Source organism: Glandiceps talaboti, chromosome 1 (genome assembly GCF_964340395.1).
Source record: "Glandiceps talaboti chromosome 1, keGlaTala1.1, whole genome shotgun sequence".
Taxonomy (NCBI): domain Eukaryota; kingdom Metazoa; phylum Hemichordata; class Enteropneusta; family Spengelidae; genus Glandiceps; species Glandiceps talaboti.
This window is the reverse complement of record NC_135549.1, coordinates 1,477,990-1,496,337: the sequence shown is the minus strand read 5'-3', so window position 1 is coordinate 1,496,337 and position 18,348 is coordinate 1,477,990. Positions and strand designations below refer to the sequence as shown.

The following is an 18,348-nucleotide window of genomic DNA, read 5'->3' as shown; positions in this document are numbered from 1 at the left end:
ACATATGCTTTAGAATGGAAGCAAGTAATAATCTGTCAGCCTAAATTAAACCATAAACAATATTTTAAAAAGTAGCCAAGGTAGAAAGTTTTGAAACTTTTAGATCTTAGTTTGATTGAGGAGCATAGGGATAACAGGTCATTATGTTGACCTTAATAAACAAATAAAGAATTTACCGATAACAATGTCTTGTTTTTGACAATATTGACTTGTTACTTTTATATTCTTTTGTGTGAAGTGTTTGTTTTCAATCTGGATTGTTTTATCTCTAATAGTTGGAATGAGGTACAACTTTCAAGTCACATGACTATATTTGCATGCATGCATGACTGCATTGGTAGAAATTATACATCACAAATTTCACTCTTCACTTGCTCAACTCAAAGGAAATCTTGACAAAAAGAAATACTCTGAAAGCTTAATCTTCCAAAGATATGTAATGTAATTTTGTTACACTGCAAGCTACTCAAAGATATGTGATGTAATACAGGGTATTTCGGTTATTGAATGTCTGGTCATTTAGCAGGTAAGCGTCGTAAGAGGGCGCCCCATATTTAACAAAGTGAAGGCCAGAATTTTCGTCATAACTGCTAATAGCATGGAAATGCAGAAACTGTGAACACAATATGCGTAAAAGAACTCTGTGCGTTCTTAAAGGAGAGGAAAATTACCTGATTGAAAACGAGAAAAGCCGATCTACTTGAACTCGCAAAAAATGCCGATTTGCTCATAAAAGTTACATATTCCTGCAGTGACGGTAACACACTACTGGTTAGCGACAGGTTTCAGATCGAATGGCATTATTGTTAGTCAATAATAAAATATTACAGTCGGGACAGCACGGAAAGTGAGAGAAAACTCTGTGTCAGCCATTTCTATGGGACAATGCTCAACTATTCTGGCCCACACTTCCGGTTCTAAAACAGCACCCCTAGTGGCCAAACAATGATATCGCAACAACAACAATGCCCATTGAAACAGTATGTGCTCTTCTTATTATAAAAGTATGTCAATGTTATCAATTTTGCTTCCATTACTGATGGTGATATTCTTATTTAATTACTCCACAGGAACCAAGACCTCATTTACTACCCACTATGTTTGCCAGACTCTACTTTCTGAAGGCAGTGCAACAAGTTATGAAGAATGGACTAACATTATTGAACATCACACCACTAGAACAAGTGTAACATTGTGAGGTGATCAATTAGCTGTCCAGTAAACATAACCTTGAGAAGTTATGGAAAGAAAATAGATGATGTGAATGAATATTTATTTAATTTACATATACATGTACTGTATTTTTTATAAGAAAATAAACCGAGGAAAATAAACCATTCTTTGCTGTTGTAAATGAACATTTACTTAACCCTAGATTATTGTCTCCCCACAGGTAATAGTCAAAATCTCAACATGACTTGACTTGACTTTAGGCCAATATTTACCCTCTATGATGTATTTGTCCATCCCTAGATCTGATCGTCATAGAGTACATTACATAGGCTCTTACACTATACCAACAGCTAATATTTACTATCAATAATGTATTTGTCCATCCCTAGATCTGATCTTCATAGAGTACATTACATAGGCTCTTACACTATACCAACAGCTAATATTTACTATCAATAATGTATTTGTCCATCCCTAGATCTGATCTTCATAGAGTACATTACATAGGCTCTCACACTATACCAACAGCTAATATTTACTATCAATAATGTATTTGTCTATCCCTAGATCTGATCTTCATAGAGTACATTACATAGGCTCTTACACTATATCAACAGCTAATATTTACTATCAATAATGTATTTGTCCATCCCTAGATCTGATCTTCATAGAGTACATTACATAGGCTCTTACACTATACCAACAGCTAATATTTACTATCAATAATGTATTTGTCTATCCCTAGATCTGATCTTCATAGAGTACATTACATAGGCTCTTACACTATATCAACAGCTAATATTTACTATCAATAATGTATTTGTCCATCCCTAGATCTGATCTTCATAGAGTACATTACATAGGCTCTTACACTATATCAACAGCTAATATTTACTATCAATAATGTATTTGTCCATCCCTAGATCTCATAGAGTACATTACATAGGCTCTTACACTATATCAACAGTTAAGCTAATGTGTCTGTATCTTACATTTATTTTGACCAAGTTTCTGTGATGCTATCATTGTATGGTTGGAGCAGTATGTAACTGCTGATAGCACACTGTACAAACATTATACTAGTAGGTCAGTGTACAGACACTATATAGCGTTATCGCACAGGGGACAGCAGGCATGTAATTGATTGATCAATCGATCGTTTGATTGCAATTGATTGACTATTTGATGGCATGATTGATTGATTGAATGACTTAAATTTTTGTATAAAACTCATTTGTGTGTGATATTGATCAATTGACTGATTGATTTTATGTGATGATATAAAACTTTTTTTCCTTCTTTCCCTGGCTAGTTTTCTCTCTTTCAGTTATATACAATTTTCACTTTATTGACCAAATAAAGACATCTTGTCCATTCTTCTCTTATCTAAATTAAAACACACCTAATATTATAATTACCAAGGCATCGGTTACAGGAACAATTTGCTTTATCTCTTATTTACTGGGAGATTATCACACCAAACAAACACTTGGCCATATACAAACTAGTATTCTATAGTAGTTTTACACTAGTTTGTACATATTACACAAAAAATAAGTTTTATCTAACCACAAAAATTAATCATTCAATCATTCCATCAAATAGTCAATCAATAAATTGATCGATCAATCAATCAATTACATGCCTGCTGTTCCCTGTGGTTATAGCAGCCTGTGTGGTTGAACCACTGAATAGCTTCAGAAGTACATGTGTTAAAACAGTTTCCAGCTCTACAGGTGACAAAATTCAAATATACACAAATACAAATGCACAATTATAGTATTTTTTAAACTTGCAAAAATCAAATTCTTGTGACAAAGCCGTCAGTCAAGGAAAATAGTGCCATGGTTAACCAAAATATGACAGGAGAACTGTCTAAGGATTGTGTGAATAAAGTGGGAAATGAACCGTAACTGTTTGACAACAGCTTTTACTATACACGAAGTCTTCTATATTTAGAAAGTTACTCAGACTAGCGCTCCTAGTGCCCACATTTTACAATCTTTCGTTTTTCCAATGTCTTGGCTTTTGCATGTAAACAACCCTGACATACTTCCGTTGCTGCTGATTTGTTTCTATGTTCAAAATATTGATTTATGGAACTCTACTTCGATCTCATCGCGAGACAAGGATAATATTTTTATACTTGTTTTAGTTTACAACTCAATTTTGTTGAAAGGTATTTCATACGTAATTGAGAGTGATAGGTCACAATATTGACAGATTTTGATAGATTGATTCTTGAACTTTGTAGTCGATGTGCTTTAAATAGTGTCAAACAGTGTCATGGACCATTTACTAATATCTTGATAACCAGGTTATTGATTGACATAGTAGGCTGAAAATTAGATGTTGGTCCTAATTTCAAAGTTTCCTCCGACCTTTTTCCAATATCAGTGCGTGTATGCGGATTTCCTGTGTTGATAATCAATAGACAAATCACTTAAAGATGACTGTTGCCTAAACATTGGTTTCATAGCACCAACATTTAGGATGGTATCTGGTAGACTATGGCAGTTCAATGTGGAAGGCGTGTCTTTTTTCAACAGACACGTACCTTGAGAGCATGAGTGAAAACGAAAGCATAAGTTGCTATTGTCAACGGGGGCGCTGCTCTGCGCTATTGCTGAGGATGACAGCCGTGTGATAAAATTAGTCAACAATACATGTCAGGACGCATCACATTCCACGACTGACTTGCAAGGTTATTTGCTAAGTTTTAGGATGTCGATTCAAATTTCGTTTAAATGGAATGTTATCAGTGAAGAGTATCGGATATGTTGTTAATATGATTGTGCATGTCCGGGACTTGTTCTTAATATGATAACACCATTGTCTGTCAAAGCTACCATACTATCCCAAAGATGTATTATGGACAAGTTAGATATATTACTCGGCTTAATTTAGATAAAAAGATTTTGAAGCATTCAATATTAACCAGTGTGGTCTGTAAAAGGGGGAGCTTGGTATGCCGCGTTATTTACTGTTACTTAGGCTGTGGTCAGAATTTACGGCAGGGGCCTGGCGAGAAAATATTTTGGCAAAGAAATTCGCACCCCCCCCCCCCCTTCGTGCTCTTAAAAGATGCCCCCGGCTACGCCGATTGTACGTGCAACTATACAGTAACACCCCACCCCACTTCCCGCATTCTGGAGATGTACTGCAATTGTATGGTACATAGAATAAGTAATAGTGTATCATTATATTCACTATAGCCCGACTCGACATCATTCAGCAGCTTACACAACATGCACGTTTTTTGTTTCCTTAGATACAACTCATAATATTGAACACCCTACACAGTACAATAAATCACCTTTCTAAAACAAATGTGTTAATTACTAGTTTTGGGACCAAGTGTTAACATCACTCACTAAGCAAGTGAGTTGTGTGAATTCTCAAACTAGTATACAATTAACGCCTTTTGTTTTTAGTGCATAGTAATTACTTCAGTCTGCTGATGAAGTCCTTAGTTGTACATATAAAGGACAAAAGCTCTAGATAGACACAGCTTTCTAAAACTGACATTGAAAAGTTTATGCTACATTAATATGGCTAATAGCACACAGTTTAACTTATATAGAAATGTACAATGTCTAAATATTGGTGGTTTAAATAAATAATAAGTGGAAATATAATTAGTTGTCTGATCAAAAATAAAACTCCAGTTAATTAATTCTAGTACCGTTTTAAACTTAATTGTTGTAACAACAGTTAAATACATGAAAACATTTTCACCGACTGAAAATCAAGTAAAAGCAGTAATACAGTGTATATCGCATGTATATAATACATTATATTCGGTTTATACGTCACAATGTAATTGATTATTAGTGTCACAATACCTATCAAAATTGAGTCGTTCACGTAGTATGTACGTACCTCCAAAATAGAATACATTTGTTGTTTACAGGTATAATACTATCAGACTAAATTTGTCCAACAAAACGGAAACCCATTTTCGGTATAACAGCACTACAAAAGATTAGATTCACTGTGCAATTTTTTTCATGTATTTGTCAAAATCACTTTTTGAAAACTTTTATTAAAAGGACTAGTAACAAGCTTTCAAGTGGTAACGTTTGAAGAAATTTGTATCAAATGTCTATATTTGCAGCCAAATGATCATAATTTATGCAAGTGTACATATTACATAAGTTTAAGACACTGTCATCAGAACATTTAAAAACGTGTTTACATTGCAAAAAGTGAACCTCTGTGCACCTCCAAGTGTGCAGGTATTAGGCAATGTCAGAAAGAAAACCAGTAGGATTGGTGATGGCGCCCTCACTGGAAAGTTTATATATTCGGGCGTCTATTGTTTCCATGAAAGGTTTATAGGTCCCTTGGGATGACAGTATACCATATCCTCTCGTTTTGAAAAGCCATTTTGGTGGAGATTGTTCCATATGACAATGGGGCATAATACAGAGTATAGTATAGTTGACCATAATATTCCATAATTACGCTTTCTCTCCATGACACAGACACACGTACAGACAGCAAACACATATTTTAAGTTACACACACACACACACAGACACACACAGACACACACAGACACACACACACAGACACACACAGACACACACAGACACACACACACAGACACACACACACACACACAGACAGACACACACAGACACACACAGACACACACAGACACACACACACACACCAGTGTGCCCTACTAAGCCTGTAGAGCCACTGACATACAACAATTTCTAGTGATGCACATAAATGTTGTGTTCCTCCCCTCTTCTTCACTATGTGGAGATGACTCACAAGAAATCATACACTTTTCTATCGTTTTGATCCACAAAATGTTTTCATTGGAGGACACACATAGTCAGATAAACACAAAACACATGTATATATGTTTCACCCAATCCGTGAAACTGTCCAATTCATGAAATGTGCGATGTAACTTTGCCAAGTTCATAGAATGGTTACCCTTATGCAAATGAGAGTATAGATTACGATCTAAAAGGGCGAAATTAAATTTTTTGGGCCAGAGTTTTGAACTGGGGTGTTGATTATCGAACTCTATTAAAACACAAGCTACATTGAATTATAATAAAATAAGAATTGTGAAGTGATGAGTTTGTAAATACATGACAATAAAGTTGTTTGATTCTTATTCTATTTTGTGTATGTCCTATAAAAGATGCTAATTTCATGTACTGGGCATATCGTACCATACCACTTCATAACCTGGGCAACACAATTAACTATTTCATGAACTGGGCAAAGTTACCTAACCATTTCATGAATTGGGCAATTTCACAGATTGGGTGTAACATATATATATACACAGATGAAGACATACACATACATAAGTGACACAGTTGTATTTATCCTAATCCTAACTTTACTGTGTGTCACTTGTGTGTCGATGTCCCTTTTGTGTTTCATTTTGTGATTTACCATACTGTGTTCCTTTGTTGTGTTCATAAATATCCATCTTCAAATTCTAACTTTCAATCACTTCCTTCCTTCTACATATCTTTCATCACATGATCTTTCCCTTATACTGTAAGTATGCGCGGCAGGTTAGCTAAGGCAGAAGTGCAGACGTGGCCAGTATGGCTACGCAAGTGTAACTTTTGTGTACATACTTGCAGGATAGTTCATACTTTATCTCTCCAGCTTATTTTGTCATTTGTACCTGTACCTTTAGTTCTACTGTTATTTATGTAGTCATCTGAATTTTGTATCTTTTTGTATTTATTGTATTAAAGTATTAGAGAAGTGGAGTCATGGCCAGTACAGCTACACAAGTGTAACTTTTGTGTATATACTTGCAGATTTGCAGAATAAAGATACTTTCGAGTCATCGTACAAGTTCAGAGACTTCTTCTTGGTAAACCTACCGTGACATATGTATACACACATACACACACACATACATACAATTACATACATACATACATACATACATACATACATACATACACACATACATACATACACACACACAATTACATACATACATACATACATACATACATACATACATACATACATACATACATACATACACAGACACACATTACATACATATGTACATACATACATACAGACAGACACACACACACATTACAGACAGACAGACACACAGTTTTATAAATGAAGCCACCACTGATCACTATATAAGGCAAAAAGAAAATTTTAATATTCTTTAAAATGCTGTACAAATAAATTTTGATGTCTTTTTACAATGTCACACATATTAGAAATAATAAAATGTGTACAATAAATAGTCTTTTATATCAACAAGGTATGAGTTCACCCCTCTCTACCATTCCCTACCCTCCCCTTCCCTTTTCCATCATGTACTGTAATAAGGCCATGTTGTATGTTTGATTTAGCTTCCTGTGTCCTGACCAGTTAACTATGTACAACAGAACATGTAAGCTTAAAAATAAAAATTGGATCTCCAATTTATTAAGAATTTGACATTAATTCTTAAAAAAGAGAGACAGCCAGTGAAAGGCTGAAATCATCTAAAAACAAAGCCTGTGTCTATTTCAACTTCTAGCACAGACTCATTCATATTTATTGCAACTTTTTTGTAATAAATAATTCTTCCCTAAAAAGCAGCATTAATTAAGATTTCTACCTTTCAAGGTCATGACCAGGAGCAGCTGTACACGACTACATTGTTACTCCCATCATGCTCCTGGGCAGACCATGATTCTATTTCAAATGAGGTATATATGATTGGCAAAGGATTATGGGAGTGCTCTTAAACAGTTGGTGTCATGGTACAATTGATTGCAAGCACTGTTTCCATGGTAATAAGTAGATATTTTTTAAACTTTGTGTCATCTTCAGAAGTATCGAGTGGAAAATGTAAGTAAAACTAAAATCTGATCTTACACTGAATGTTAGTTCTTTCATGTAGCAAGAATTCTCAAGTTACTACTTTTATTTCTTTATAAGAAAAGTGAAGGCAACTTTGTGAAGTTTTTTTTTTGGAAACTTTTGATGAGATGATAAAGTTCTAACCAATTACGGTTAGGTTCATCTTCCATGCAATACATTTTGCCTCCAGGAGTATATTATTTACAGTAGTTTTATTTATTGCCAAAATTCCCACTCTTATCACTCTGTCTCACCACATTCATGTATGACATTATAGCTTATTGCATTTTTAAGTATTTCAAAGACATGTTTACAAATGAAGGTGGTTCAAGCTGATCAAAAAAAGGATTGGTTTTAAGTGTTGGAACAAAGACTGGTGGTTGTAGTGACAAGCATTACTGTAGTAGTAAAAAATGCCTACAAAGTTTGGCAATAATATCAGTTATCAAAGTTTACTGAACTCGACTACAGTAAATGGCTGAAAAGCACCAACTTGAATATGCACTCTTCCACCCCCTTACTTAGTAGAATGGAACCATCCATGTATTGATGGTAACATAGCATACACTACTATACAGGGAAATGGAGGTGATGCTTAAGTATTTAGGTCTTATGTAAATCCAAAGATGTGAAAAAAAACAGCTGCTTGTTGTCGTAAAGGTTGGCAAAAGATAGAGTATATGAAATACCATACATTCTTAGGAAAGTAAGTACAGAATTATTGCCATTATATAAGTACTTTGTGTAAGTTCTACAATGTCTGTCGCTCTGTCTGGTATATTCCCTAGTAGATGTACAGACACAGGTGGTCTACAGGTACAGTCACAGGTGGTCTACAGGTACAGTCACAGGTGGTCTACAGGTACAGTCACAGGTGGTCTAAACAGTATTAAACATCTCCACAAACCCAAGGTTCTTTTTCCATAAACATAAATGTTCACATTCCATAACCCTGCCTACCCTAATGAACAATCAAACTGGACTGATCCTGCATAAAAAAGCAGGGCATCAAACCAAGCACTACAAATTACAGGGTGTTGTTTTGAGGCTACAGTGGGTGATGTTGAATTGTTGGTACAGAACTAGATTTTAGTATGAATGGTGATAAACGAAGTAAAGTTTGACATAATGGTGTTAAAATGATGTAGTACTAAAAATATAGATTTTATCCAGTCCCATTACATTGTATGTGCATCCTTAGTTGTAATATTTGGATTGGTTGGTGACCAACTCCTTGGAGTTATGTCCACAATGCTATTTCCAGCATTTGGACACTCTGTTTGTCTTTTTAGTGTACAAGAACATCAAAATTCCACAGCTCCAAATAACAATGGCTCTAAGTCCCACTTGTGAGATGATGACCTTTGACATAGAAAGTGTCTTTTAAATTACTTAATCTGTAGCTAAAAAATATATTCCATGGTTTCTTGGCTTCTGTAAGTCTTCTTTTCTTCATTTAATATCGACTTGCTTTCTCTTTTCTCTTTCATATACATCACGAATATACAATAAAGTTATAGAAACATCTCTGAGTAACTAGGTTCATATTTACACACTGCTAGGGGAGTCTTGGTGCAACCTGTGCAAGACTGAGGTGCTCCGAGGATCCCTTAGGTAAGTGTCAATTGTTCTATGAGGCAGCACTCTATGCGGTGACATACTGGCTATGCAATCAGCATTGTCCATAGGTGAATGATATGTATGTACCGGTGCATGGTGGGAAACTGGTGATGTACTGGGAACAAGGTGAGGAGATGCACTTGTGATAGGAAAGGTTTGGCCGTCAGTTTCAAAATCTGCTGATGACAATGAGATAGAAAGCAACGTTTAGTAAGGCGAGGCATGAATTTAAAGTCAAGCAAAAAAATGAAAGAAAAAACAACCAATAAAGTTGTAGAGAGATCAGAAATGAAAAGAAGACAAAGGCACTGTGAAATTCTCTTATATATGCAACTATGAACAAGAATATTGGCTGGCTGATGATTTAGTTTTTCTTATTGTTGTAATCATCAAGTAAATGTCACCAAGAGATAAAAAAGATAATTTCTCTCTATTTTCTGTATCACTGTTAAATGAAAAGGCACCTGGCTCAAGCAGCACAATATCATCTTGGCTTTGCCAAGTTCAAATTATTAACATCCCAGTGATCATGACATGACGTGTTATCTTACTGGAAGACTTTGAAGTCCAAAAAATAGTTCACAACAACTCTATATTTATATATTTACATAAATCCTATTTCTTCTCTTTTCCTGTAATGATTAAACACAAAACAAAATCTAAAAACTATGACCCTTAGGTACCAACCCACCTTTTGGAAACCTTGGTAAACGCTGTGAACTAGGTTGGTGATTTCTAGAAATGTCTGTGCTAAGATCTAAGCCACTATCACAACCTGGTGGCTCTGACTGGTGAAAAAGTTCTCTTATTGTTTTGTCCAGAATCTCTGGAGAAATGGCCTCCTCCCTGGGATAGGGATGTGTAACAACAGCATTGTCCAAGGAGTCATGGCCAGGATATTCCGCCTGATTGTGATTGTGTTCTGAAATGTTTGGTGTTGGCACTGTTGATTGAAACGACGCATGTTTTACAGGCACACACACAATATGAGGCTGAGACGTTGAAATCGCGTGATTGTATGCTGGCACTTGTCCTCTGCTAAATGTTGACTGATGTGTTCCTGGCATTCTCCTCTGCATTGGTGGTGATGGCATGGGAATCGTTATTGTACTGCTGCCTGTCAACCAAAGAGGAAAGAGATCAGAAACTTAAAGTCACCTAGTTTCAAACAGCTGTTACACGCTGTTTTTATTTTCATATGAATTGTCAACTCAACAAACAAAAGAAATCTATTTCAAGATGTGCATTGAACAACTACTTTCACACCAGTTTGTTACATTTTGAGAACACATATTTCACAAGCATCATTTTTTTAAGCATGAAACTCACTCAATGTTGTCAGAATTAGAAAGACTGGCTTCACTGCCTTTTAACTACAATGCTAACAATGTACATAACCAAAGCTCATCTATTAGACAGGTTTCCTATACTGACCTGAATTCTCAGCAGGGGCTTGTGCATCTGATGTGAGAGGGACGGTTTGTGCTTCACTCTCTGTATCACTAGGAAAGATAGCTGCTGTTCTCATGCGTGACTGCATTTTGCTGGTATTCCCCACACTACCATCATAGCGGAGTGAATCTGATTCGCTGTCACTGCTGAAGTTATCAGTACACCCTGTGGACAATAAAAACAGAGTTGTTGAAAGAATTGATTGCACATTATGTTCCCAATCCACACTGAAATTCTGACTTGCTTTGTAATACTAATAGTCCCAAAATACAGATTTCTCGTCTCTTATTCATGCTGTGATCATAACTAATGTACACTTTAGTAAAATTACCCACATATGAAAACACTTGGAAAGTAACAAACATGTGATGCCACAAGTTCAAGTGGTTCAACGAAAATCATTTGATCTAAACACTACATTTTTTCACTAAAGTTTTTCAATTCTAGCCATGTAATAGGCCAGCCTATGTTTCTAACAATATCGTACCTGATATTGAAGAACTAGGTAGAGGTACAATGGCTGGAGATGAATGAATGCTTGACTCTGCATGAAGAGTTCCCTGTGATGATGTGTTGTATGTGGAACTGGGCAGGTCTGGTGGCAGAGTGGTTTCATCTGGAAAGAGGAACACCAAAAGATGGTGTCAGTAAAACAGCTAGCATTGTTTTATGCAGGTGACTTCACTTTTGTTGTCCTCAAAGTGATCAATTGACATGACTTGTTCCAAAATCAGAGTCATCAGAGCTGTTACTATGGATACACTGTGCCACTGATAATGATTCTCACATGCTGGTATGAACTGTGAATACTTGGGTCCAATCTCTACACTATAGTCACTCAAGTAAAACTCATCTACATCATACAACAATCTGTTATGTCAAAAACATACCTGTGTTTGCAGCACCAAATTCTTCTCGTTGTTTCCTTGTCTGGTAAATAATGATGACCCAAACCAATGACGTACCAACTACACAGCACACCACAGCAATGATGATAATGCCTGTTGTTGTACTGTCACTGTCAAAAGCAAGTCCCTTCTTCTTTGACTTGGCAGCCCCAGGTGAAGAAATCACTTCTAATGTGGCTGATTGTCTTTCAGTGCCTAAAGCATTTGATATTTCACAAGTGTATCGTCCAGCATCGCCATCTTCTGTGTCCACAATCACAAGTAGTTCATTCTCTGAGGTAAAGAAATGTCTTTGTGTGATGTCTAATTCTCCATTATCTTTAGTCCATGTGATTCTAGGTTTGGGGTAACCATTGGCTGGACATTTTAACACTGCATTGTCGCCACGTACAACTTCTACATCCTTCATTCGTTCTTGGAATGACGGTGTTTCTTCAAAAAAGAGAAGTAAATTTACAAGTCAGTACAAATAGATCAAACTTTGTGTAGTACTATGCAGACATTGGGTAGAATTGAGTGTTACAATGAATCCTTCCAATCAACTGTTTACAAACATTGAAAATTGTTTTGGCATTTTTATAGAATACACACATGTAGTTGAGATTTAACATTTGCCGAAATAGTTCATTTAGAATTCTTACCTAAGACAGTAAGAGTTGCATTTGCTGTGATGTTACCGGCTAGATTCTGTGCTGTACAGGTATATAAGCCCATATCAACTGGCTGAACATTCATTATAAAAAACACATCATCTGATGGCATCATTCGCATGCGGCGTTCTTTGGCTGCTGGGAAATCAGTGCCACCATCTTTAACCCAAGCTATTTCTGGTTCCGGATGTCCTTTAGCAGCACATTCCAACCTTGCTTGGCTATTTACACCTGCTTTAACTGAGAGATCTTGTGGCTTTTTTGTAAATACTGGAAACACTGGAATAAATTATGGAATAACACAATTGTTATAAATTCATCTAAAACACTACATTTTGTTACTGGAGAAAAGTTTCATGTGTGAATGTATTACAATTTTCCTGAAAACATGTAACAACAATTTTCTGCAATTTCAGAACCTAGCTATGCCTGATACTGCAAAAATTAGTAGTTACTGAAAAAAAAAATATATGAACCATAATCTGAATTATAATTCTATTCAATTTCTTCACTTAGCTATGTATGTCTGATGTTGTAAAACATTACAGTTATTGAATGGCTAAAAAATAAAAAATAAAAGTGTACACACCAAAGAGATTATTAGATTTGTCTTACCATAGACAGCAAGTTTTGCTTTGCTAGAGTATGCTGAGCCAAACTGGTTACTGACAATACACTGATATTTGCCTTCTTCATTGTCTCCCACTAACTTCAGTTTCAATATAGATGTAATTTCCACCACTAAACCATTTGGTGTACTTGCAAAAGTGTTTATATCCCAGTTTTCATCTGTACCTACTTCTTTCACAAAGTCCTGAAAATTTTAAGCAGGAAACCAACATAAATGTTTATTCAAAAATCCATATTTTTACAATCAACATCAAACAATTTTTGTCTTGTACAGTCATATACTTAGACTTTCCAATATTTACCACTGGGGGCGCTATACTGTATGCATACAAACACACTTCTTGTTAACATGTTCAAACTGCTGAGACTAACAAATAAAATTGTGTGGTTCTGATTACGCTCAATATTAAAATAGGTGGGGTATGCAGATTTTGCATTTTATTTTTTTAATATATTTTTTTTTCATATGCACTCAGAGTGTCTAGCTCAGGTAGTTCTGTTTTCTGTTGTTTTCCATATGGTCTCTGTGTTAATGGATTCTTCTCATCAGATGTACAGCCATTACAGATTGGAAGAACAGTTTTATATTGTCTTTTTATGTTGATGTCAGTTTCCACATCCACTATTTCTTGTGAGACTTCATTTAACACTCTTATAGCAAAGAATGACAATAGTCTGCCATAGAGGGCATTATAACTTACCTTATTATTTTTTCTCCATGAAATAGTCATACTAGATTCACTGCTACTTTGAGCAATACACACCAGAGTGACGTTATCACCTTTGAGGGCCACAGTAGGTTTAGGCTGACTAATAATCTGAGGTTTTGGGACATCGTCTGTAAGAAAAATCATACAAACCATTAATGACATTGTTGGATGAAAAAGGCCACCTAAAATACACACATCTTAGCTGTACTATGGGGAAAATGAGTTTGATTTGGGAAAGAGAGAGAATCAATATTCAGTCATACTTACCACATATGAATGCTTTCTCTACATTTTCAACTTCCAACATACTTATGCCTTTCAGTTCCTGTGGATGTGAACACTGGACTTCCACAGAGTTCTGGAAACCCTTAGCAAGAACCCAGGTTGGAAACCAGCTAAGTTGGCAATCACATAAACAATTACTTGTGTTGATGAACCTAATACAAAACAACAATATAAAATAAATGATTACTACCCGAGAGAATATCATCTCTAAAATATTGGCTTGTTAATTCTTTACCTCTCAATATCTAGAACATAACCATTCACTTTCTTACATTTGTACATTGCACATTGAAAACTTGGGACTTTTTGACTTGGCCAACTTTCACTTTCAACTGTGACCTTTGACCTCGGTGACCATATATGGTCAACAAAAAGTACTACAGAAAACAATATGTTTGACATGAAATGTAAGAAATCAAAACCAACATTACATGCACATTAGTATACTTACAAGTTCTTTAAGTTTGGGGTTTCTCCAAAGGAATCTTTTTGTATGCTGGTAAGCTTGTTGCCACTCAGGTTCCTGGTGTGAAAAAAAACACACAATGGGTTAATTGGACAGTCTTGGACTTCCTGTGGTGAAACTACAAAGAGTTAGAGATAAATCCTCAAGTCCCTGTGGGGAGACAACAAAGGATAACACAGAAATCCTCAAGTCCCTGTGGGGGAAGAATCTGGGAAAGTTTTTGTTCTATGTAGATTGACAGTACTAAAGCTCAATGGGGAATAGACAGGTACAGTGTATTCAATGCACTGGTCTATCAATGTTAGTGTCTTGTTTATACATGTCAATTACAAGTATGTAGCATTCATTTCAAGGGATTATGCAAATATGATATACAGAGTCAACTTTACAATAACTATTTAGAGATGGTGGATGACTTAAACTCCTTTTTGAATTTTGACTTCTAATTGGTTATATCAAATACGTCTTGCATGTACACACAAGCATGTGTTACCCCCTCCCCTCCTTCTCTTGACATGCACACACACATACACACATATATGACAATACTTACAAGGACTCCAGCTGAGTCAGACCAATAAATGCCTTCTTCTGTATGGATCTGATCTTGTTGTTACGAAGTCCAAGTTTAGTGAGTGATTCCAGACCAAGGAAAGTACCAGTAGTGTCTTCAATGTTCCAAGACAATTCATTTTCATTCAACTCCCTGAGAAATACAACAATGAAAGAAAACTCAATGTCTACATAGGTATCGGTTGATGGTTCTGATTTCAGTAATGGATGTAAAATTATCAGGTTATATCAGTATTTGCACTTGCATTTCAGTAGATATGTCAGTCATGGGTACATAAATGCAGAGGTAATTACTTTATATCGTTCCTTTCAAGTTAGACTCAAAGATACACACAGATGGTTGATGCATGAGGGCGCCCTGTCATGGTGTACCTTACAGACTGCATTTGAGTGCATTAGTTACCAGCTTTAATACCTTCAAATTTATATTGTGATACCTTATTGGGTTGTCAGTTGATAAAATATTTTGGAGGTGTTGTTGTATTAAAGAATGTAAGTTTCCAGTGTAGGAAACTCACTTGAAAATCAGGATGTTAAACTTACAAAGTTTGCAATGAATTCAGTCGTTTGAAAGCCTCGTCTTCAATGGTAGATATCTTGTTATTGTCTAGATACAAGTAGTAGAGTGAACCCAACTCCGAAAACACAGAAGCTTCAATACTGTTCAGTTCATTATAGGATAAATTGAGATCTTTTAGTTTGGTACAGAAATCCCAACCATTCATTTCTGTGATCCTGTTATGACTAAGAGTTAATTGTTGTAGTGTTGACAGTCCATACAACCATCCCCTGCTCACTGATGTGATGCTGTTATGATCTAATCCTAAGTTCTCAATATTGTCAAGTCCATAGAAAGCACCATCCATCAAGACACTTATTCTATTGCGCTTCAGATGAAGGTCTACCAAGCTTTTTAAGCCTTTAAAAGTGAGTCCATCCACCTCCTTCAGTTTGTTTCGACTCATTTCTCTGCAGGGAAAGAAGGGAGAATTTTGAGTTACTTAATGATACAGAAAACTGAATTGTTTTTTTGTACATGTAAATGTAATTGTAATAAAACACAAGCTGTTGTGAAATTGACATATTGTATGACTTGGCAAATAACACGCATGCACATGCACACACACACACACACACACACACACACACACACACACACACATACATACATACACACACACACACACACACACACACACAAACACACACACACACACACAGATTACACATATACAGACTGACGCACCTCACTGTACTGTACCATACAAAGTTCTTTATATACCAACAGAGAGAAATCAAATGCACAGAACAGAATGATACTCACAATGACTTCAGTTTTTCCATGTTTACAAAACTATCTTTTGGTAATACAGATATTCTATTCTTATTGAGATTCAGAGTTTCTAAAGAAGCGAGATTGTTGAAGCATCCAGATTCCAGAACTGTCAATTCATTGTTGTTTAAAAGTCTGCAAAAAAAGTAAAGAAATAAAAGAAATAAAGAAATGAATGTAAAACGATGGCGGTAGGGATTCACCTTGCTTGCAGCCAAGGTGTGTCGACCAACCAGTAATAGCTATCACTTTCCAATCGCCATTTTCTATTATCGTCACAATTGGGCCAAAAAACAAACATACTCTTTGTCATTTCTAGTGTTAGCTTTATCAGTCAATGAGAAAATGGCCAGAGGGTTGGACACACAAATGCTTACTGTGTCATCTATCCACAACATTTGAAAACAAGCAGTGGCCATCAACAGTAAACTGATAGTGCCTCTTGCATAACAGTTCAACTACCAATCGTATGTTTCCTTTCACTGCATTGATGGTCATATCTTTTGAATTCATATTAAAACAGGTTGTTGATTGGTCGGTTTTCTGTCAAGGTAGGGGGCCAAAACAGTATTTATGTTAAGGTGAAAAGAAATGCTGGTGTAATTGTGTACTTACAGATTTTGTAATGTGTTACCAATTGGAAAGGTGTCTCTCAATTCTGTTATCTTGTTGTAACTCAGATCCAATGTTTTCAGAGATGTTAGACCTTCAAGTGAGGAGCTTGGAATTTCAGTGATAGTGTTGTGAGACCTGTAAAATACAAATCAATATCAAAGTCAAATCAAATCAAATAACACTTACCACATTACACATTCGATTACAAATTTATTTTCAAAATTTGAAAATTTTACCAAATTATTCTATGAACTTTCCAGCATGTCCTTTTTGAAATTTTCTGGACACAAAAGGAACAAAATGTTGACGCAAATAAGTTGGATATTTTTAACTTTATGAAATAAGCTATAATTAGAAAGATTACCAAACATTTTTATGAACATACAAATAACACATCAGTGATATTTTGTTTTGCACAAAACATCAAAATTAAGTTGCAGGCAATTTGGTTATCATCATTTGTGAAAATAATACATGTAAGTGTCATTTCTGCACTACTACTAAATCAACCCCTGCTGACGTATATAGTCAGTTGAAGGACACTCAATAAATGAGACATTAAATACTATACATATTTAGATACCCATTTTTCACACCAAATGTTCAATTTTTACAGTCTAATTTACCGATTACATTACCATCTGTAATATTTTAATAAAATACAACTAATAAATTAAACTGAAAACATCTTCAGACTATTTGTACATAAACATCTGTATTTATCGTTTTCTACTGATACATTTATCTATCTATGTGTATCTGGGTATGTATCGTTTTCTACTGATACATTTTTCTATCTATGTGTATCTGGGTTGAGGAAAACATATCATTACTTATGAACACAATACTTGGTTTTTTTTACTGACACTACATGTAATTTTTAAATCTGTTTGTCCTTTCTGGTTTGAACTTTATTTGAGGTATGGGTGTAAGTAGTAGTTATGATAAGAACAGCATATAATAGTTGAACTGTACTTATTATTGTTGTTGCATCATTAAATATTATCAGCTCCTTTACTCTTATCTTATCAGTCGGTTTCAAAAGACAACACTTTATAACACCTGC

At 35.4% G+C, this 18,348-nt stretch overlaps 2 protein-coding genes across 6 annotated transcripts in view; one reads left to right on the top strand and one right to left on the bottom strand.

Moving 5' to 3' along the window:
- LOC144434597 (DALR anticodon-binding domain-containing protein 3-like) overlaps positions 1–1,321 on the top strand; it is a 51,143-nt gene extending 49,822 nt beyond the window's left edge. For both annotated transcript variants that reach the window (XM_078123107.1, XM_078123183.1), the window contains one exon: positions 1,071–1,321. In XM_078123107.1, the coding sequence (XP_077979233.1) occupies positions 1,071–1,190 (120 nt within the window). In that variant the 3' untranslated portion in view covers positions 1,191–1,321. The remainder of the gene's footprint in view (positions 1–1,070) is intronic.
- Positions 1,322–7,369: 6,048 nt separating this feature from the next.
- LOC144434291 (uncharacterized) overlaps positions 7,370–18,348 on the bottom strand; it is a 41,403-nt gene continuing 30,424 nt past the window's right edge. For 2 of the 4 annotated variants that reach the window (XM_078122779.1, XM_078122850.1), the window contains exons 6-19: positions 17,283–17,417; positions 16,659–16,802; positions 15,878–16,303; positions 15,315–15,467; positions 14,747–14,818; positions 14,278–14,447; positions 14,002–14,138; positions 13,286–13,484; positions 12,662–12,949; positions 12,003–12,452; positions 11,600–11,728; positions 11,095–11,277; positions 10,352–10,777; positions 7,370–9,839 (exon numbers count right to left, since the gene is read on the bottom strand). In XM_078122779.1, coding sequence (XP_077978905.1) covers positions 9,589–9,839; positions 10,352–10,777; positions 11,095–11,277; positions 11,600–11,728; positions 12,003–12,452; positions 12,662–12,949; positions 13,286–13,484; positions 14,002–14,138; positions 14,278–14,447; positions 14,747–14,818; positions 15,315–15,467; positions 15,878–16,303; positions 16,659–16,802; positions 17,283–17,417 — 3,163 coding nt within the window. In that variant the 3' untranslated portion in view covers positions 7,370–9,588. Of the gene's footprint in view, positions 9,840–10,351; positions 10,778–11,094; positions 11,278–11,599; positions 11,729–12,002; positions 12,453–12,661; positions 12,950–13,285; positions 13,485–13,997; positions 14,139–14,277; positions 14,448–14,746; positions 14,819–15,314; positions 15,468–15,877; positions 16,304–16,658; positions 16,803–17,282; positions 17,418–18,348 lie in introns of all 4 variants that reach the window. The other 2 variants (XM_078122995.1, XM_078122919.1) reach the window with 2 other exon arrangements.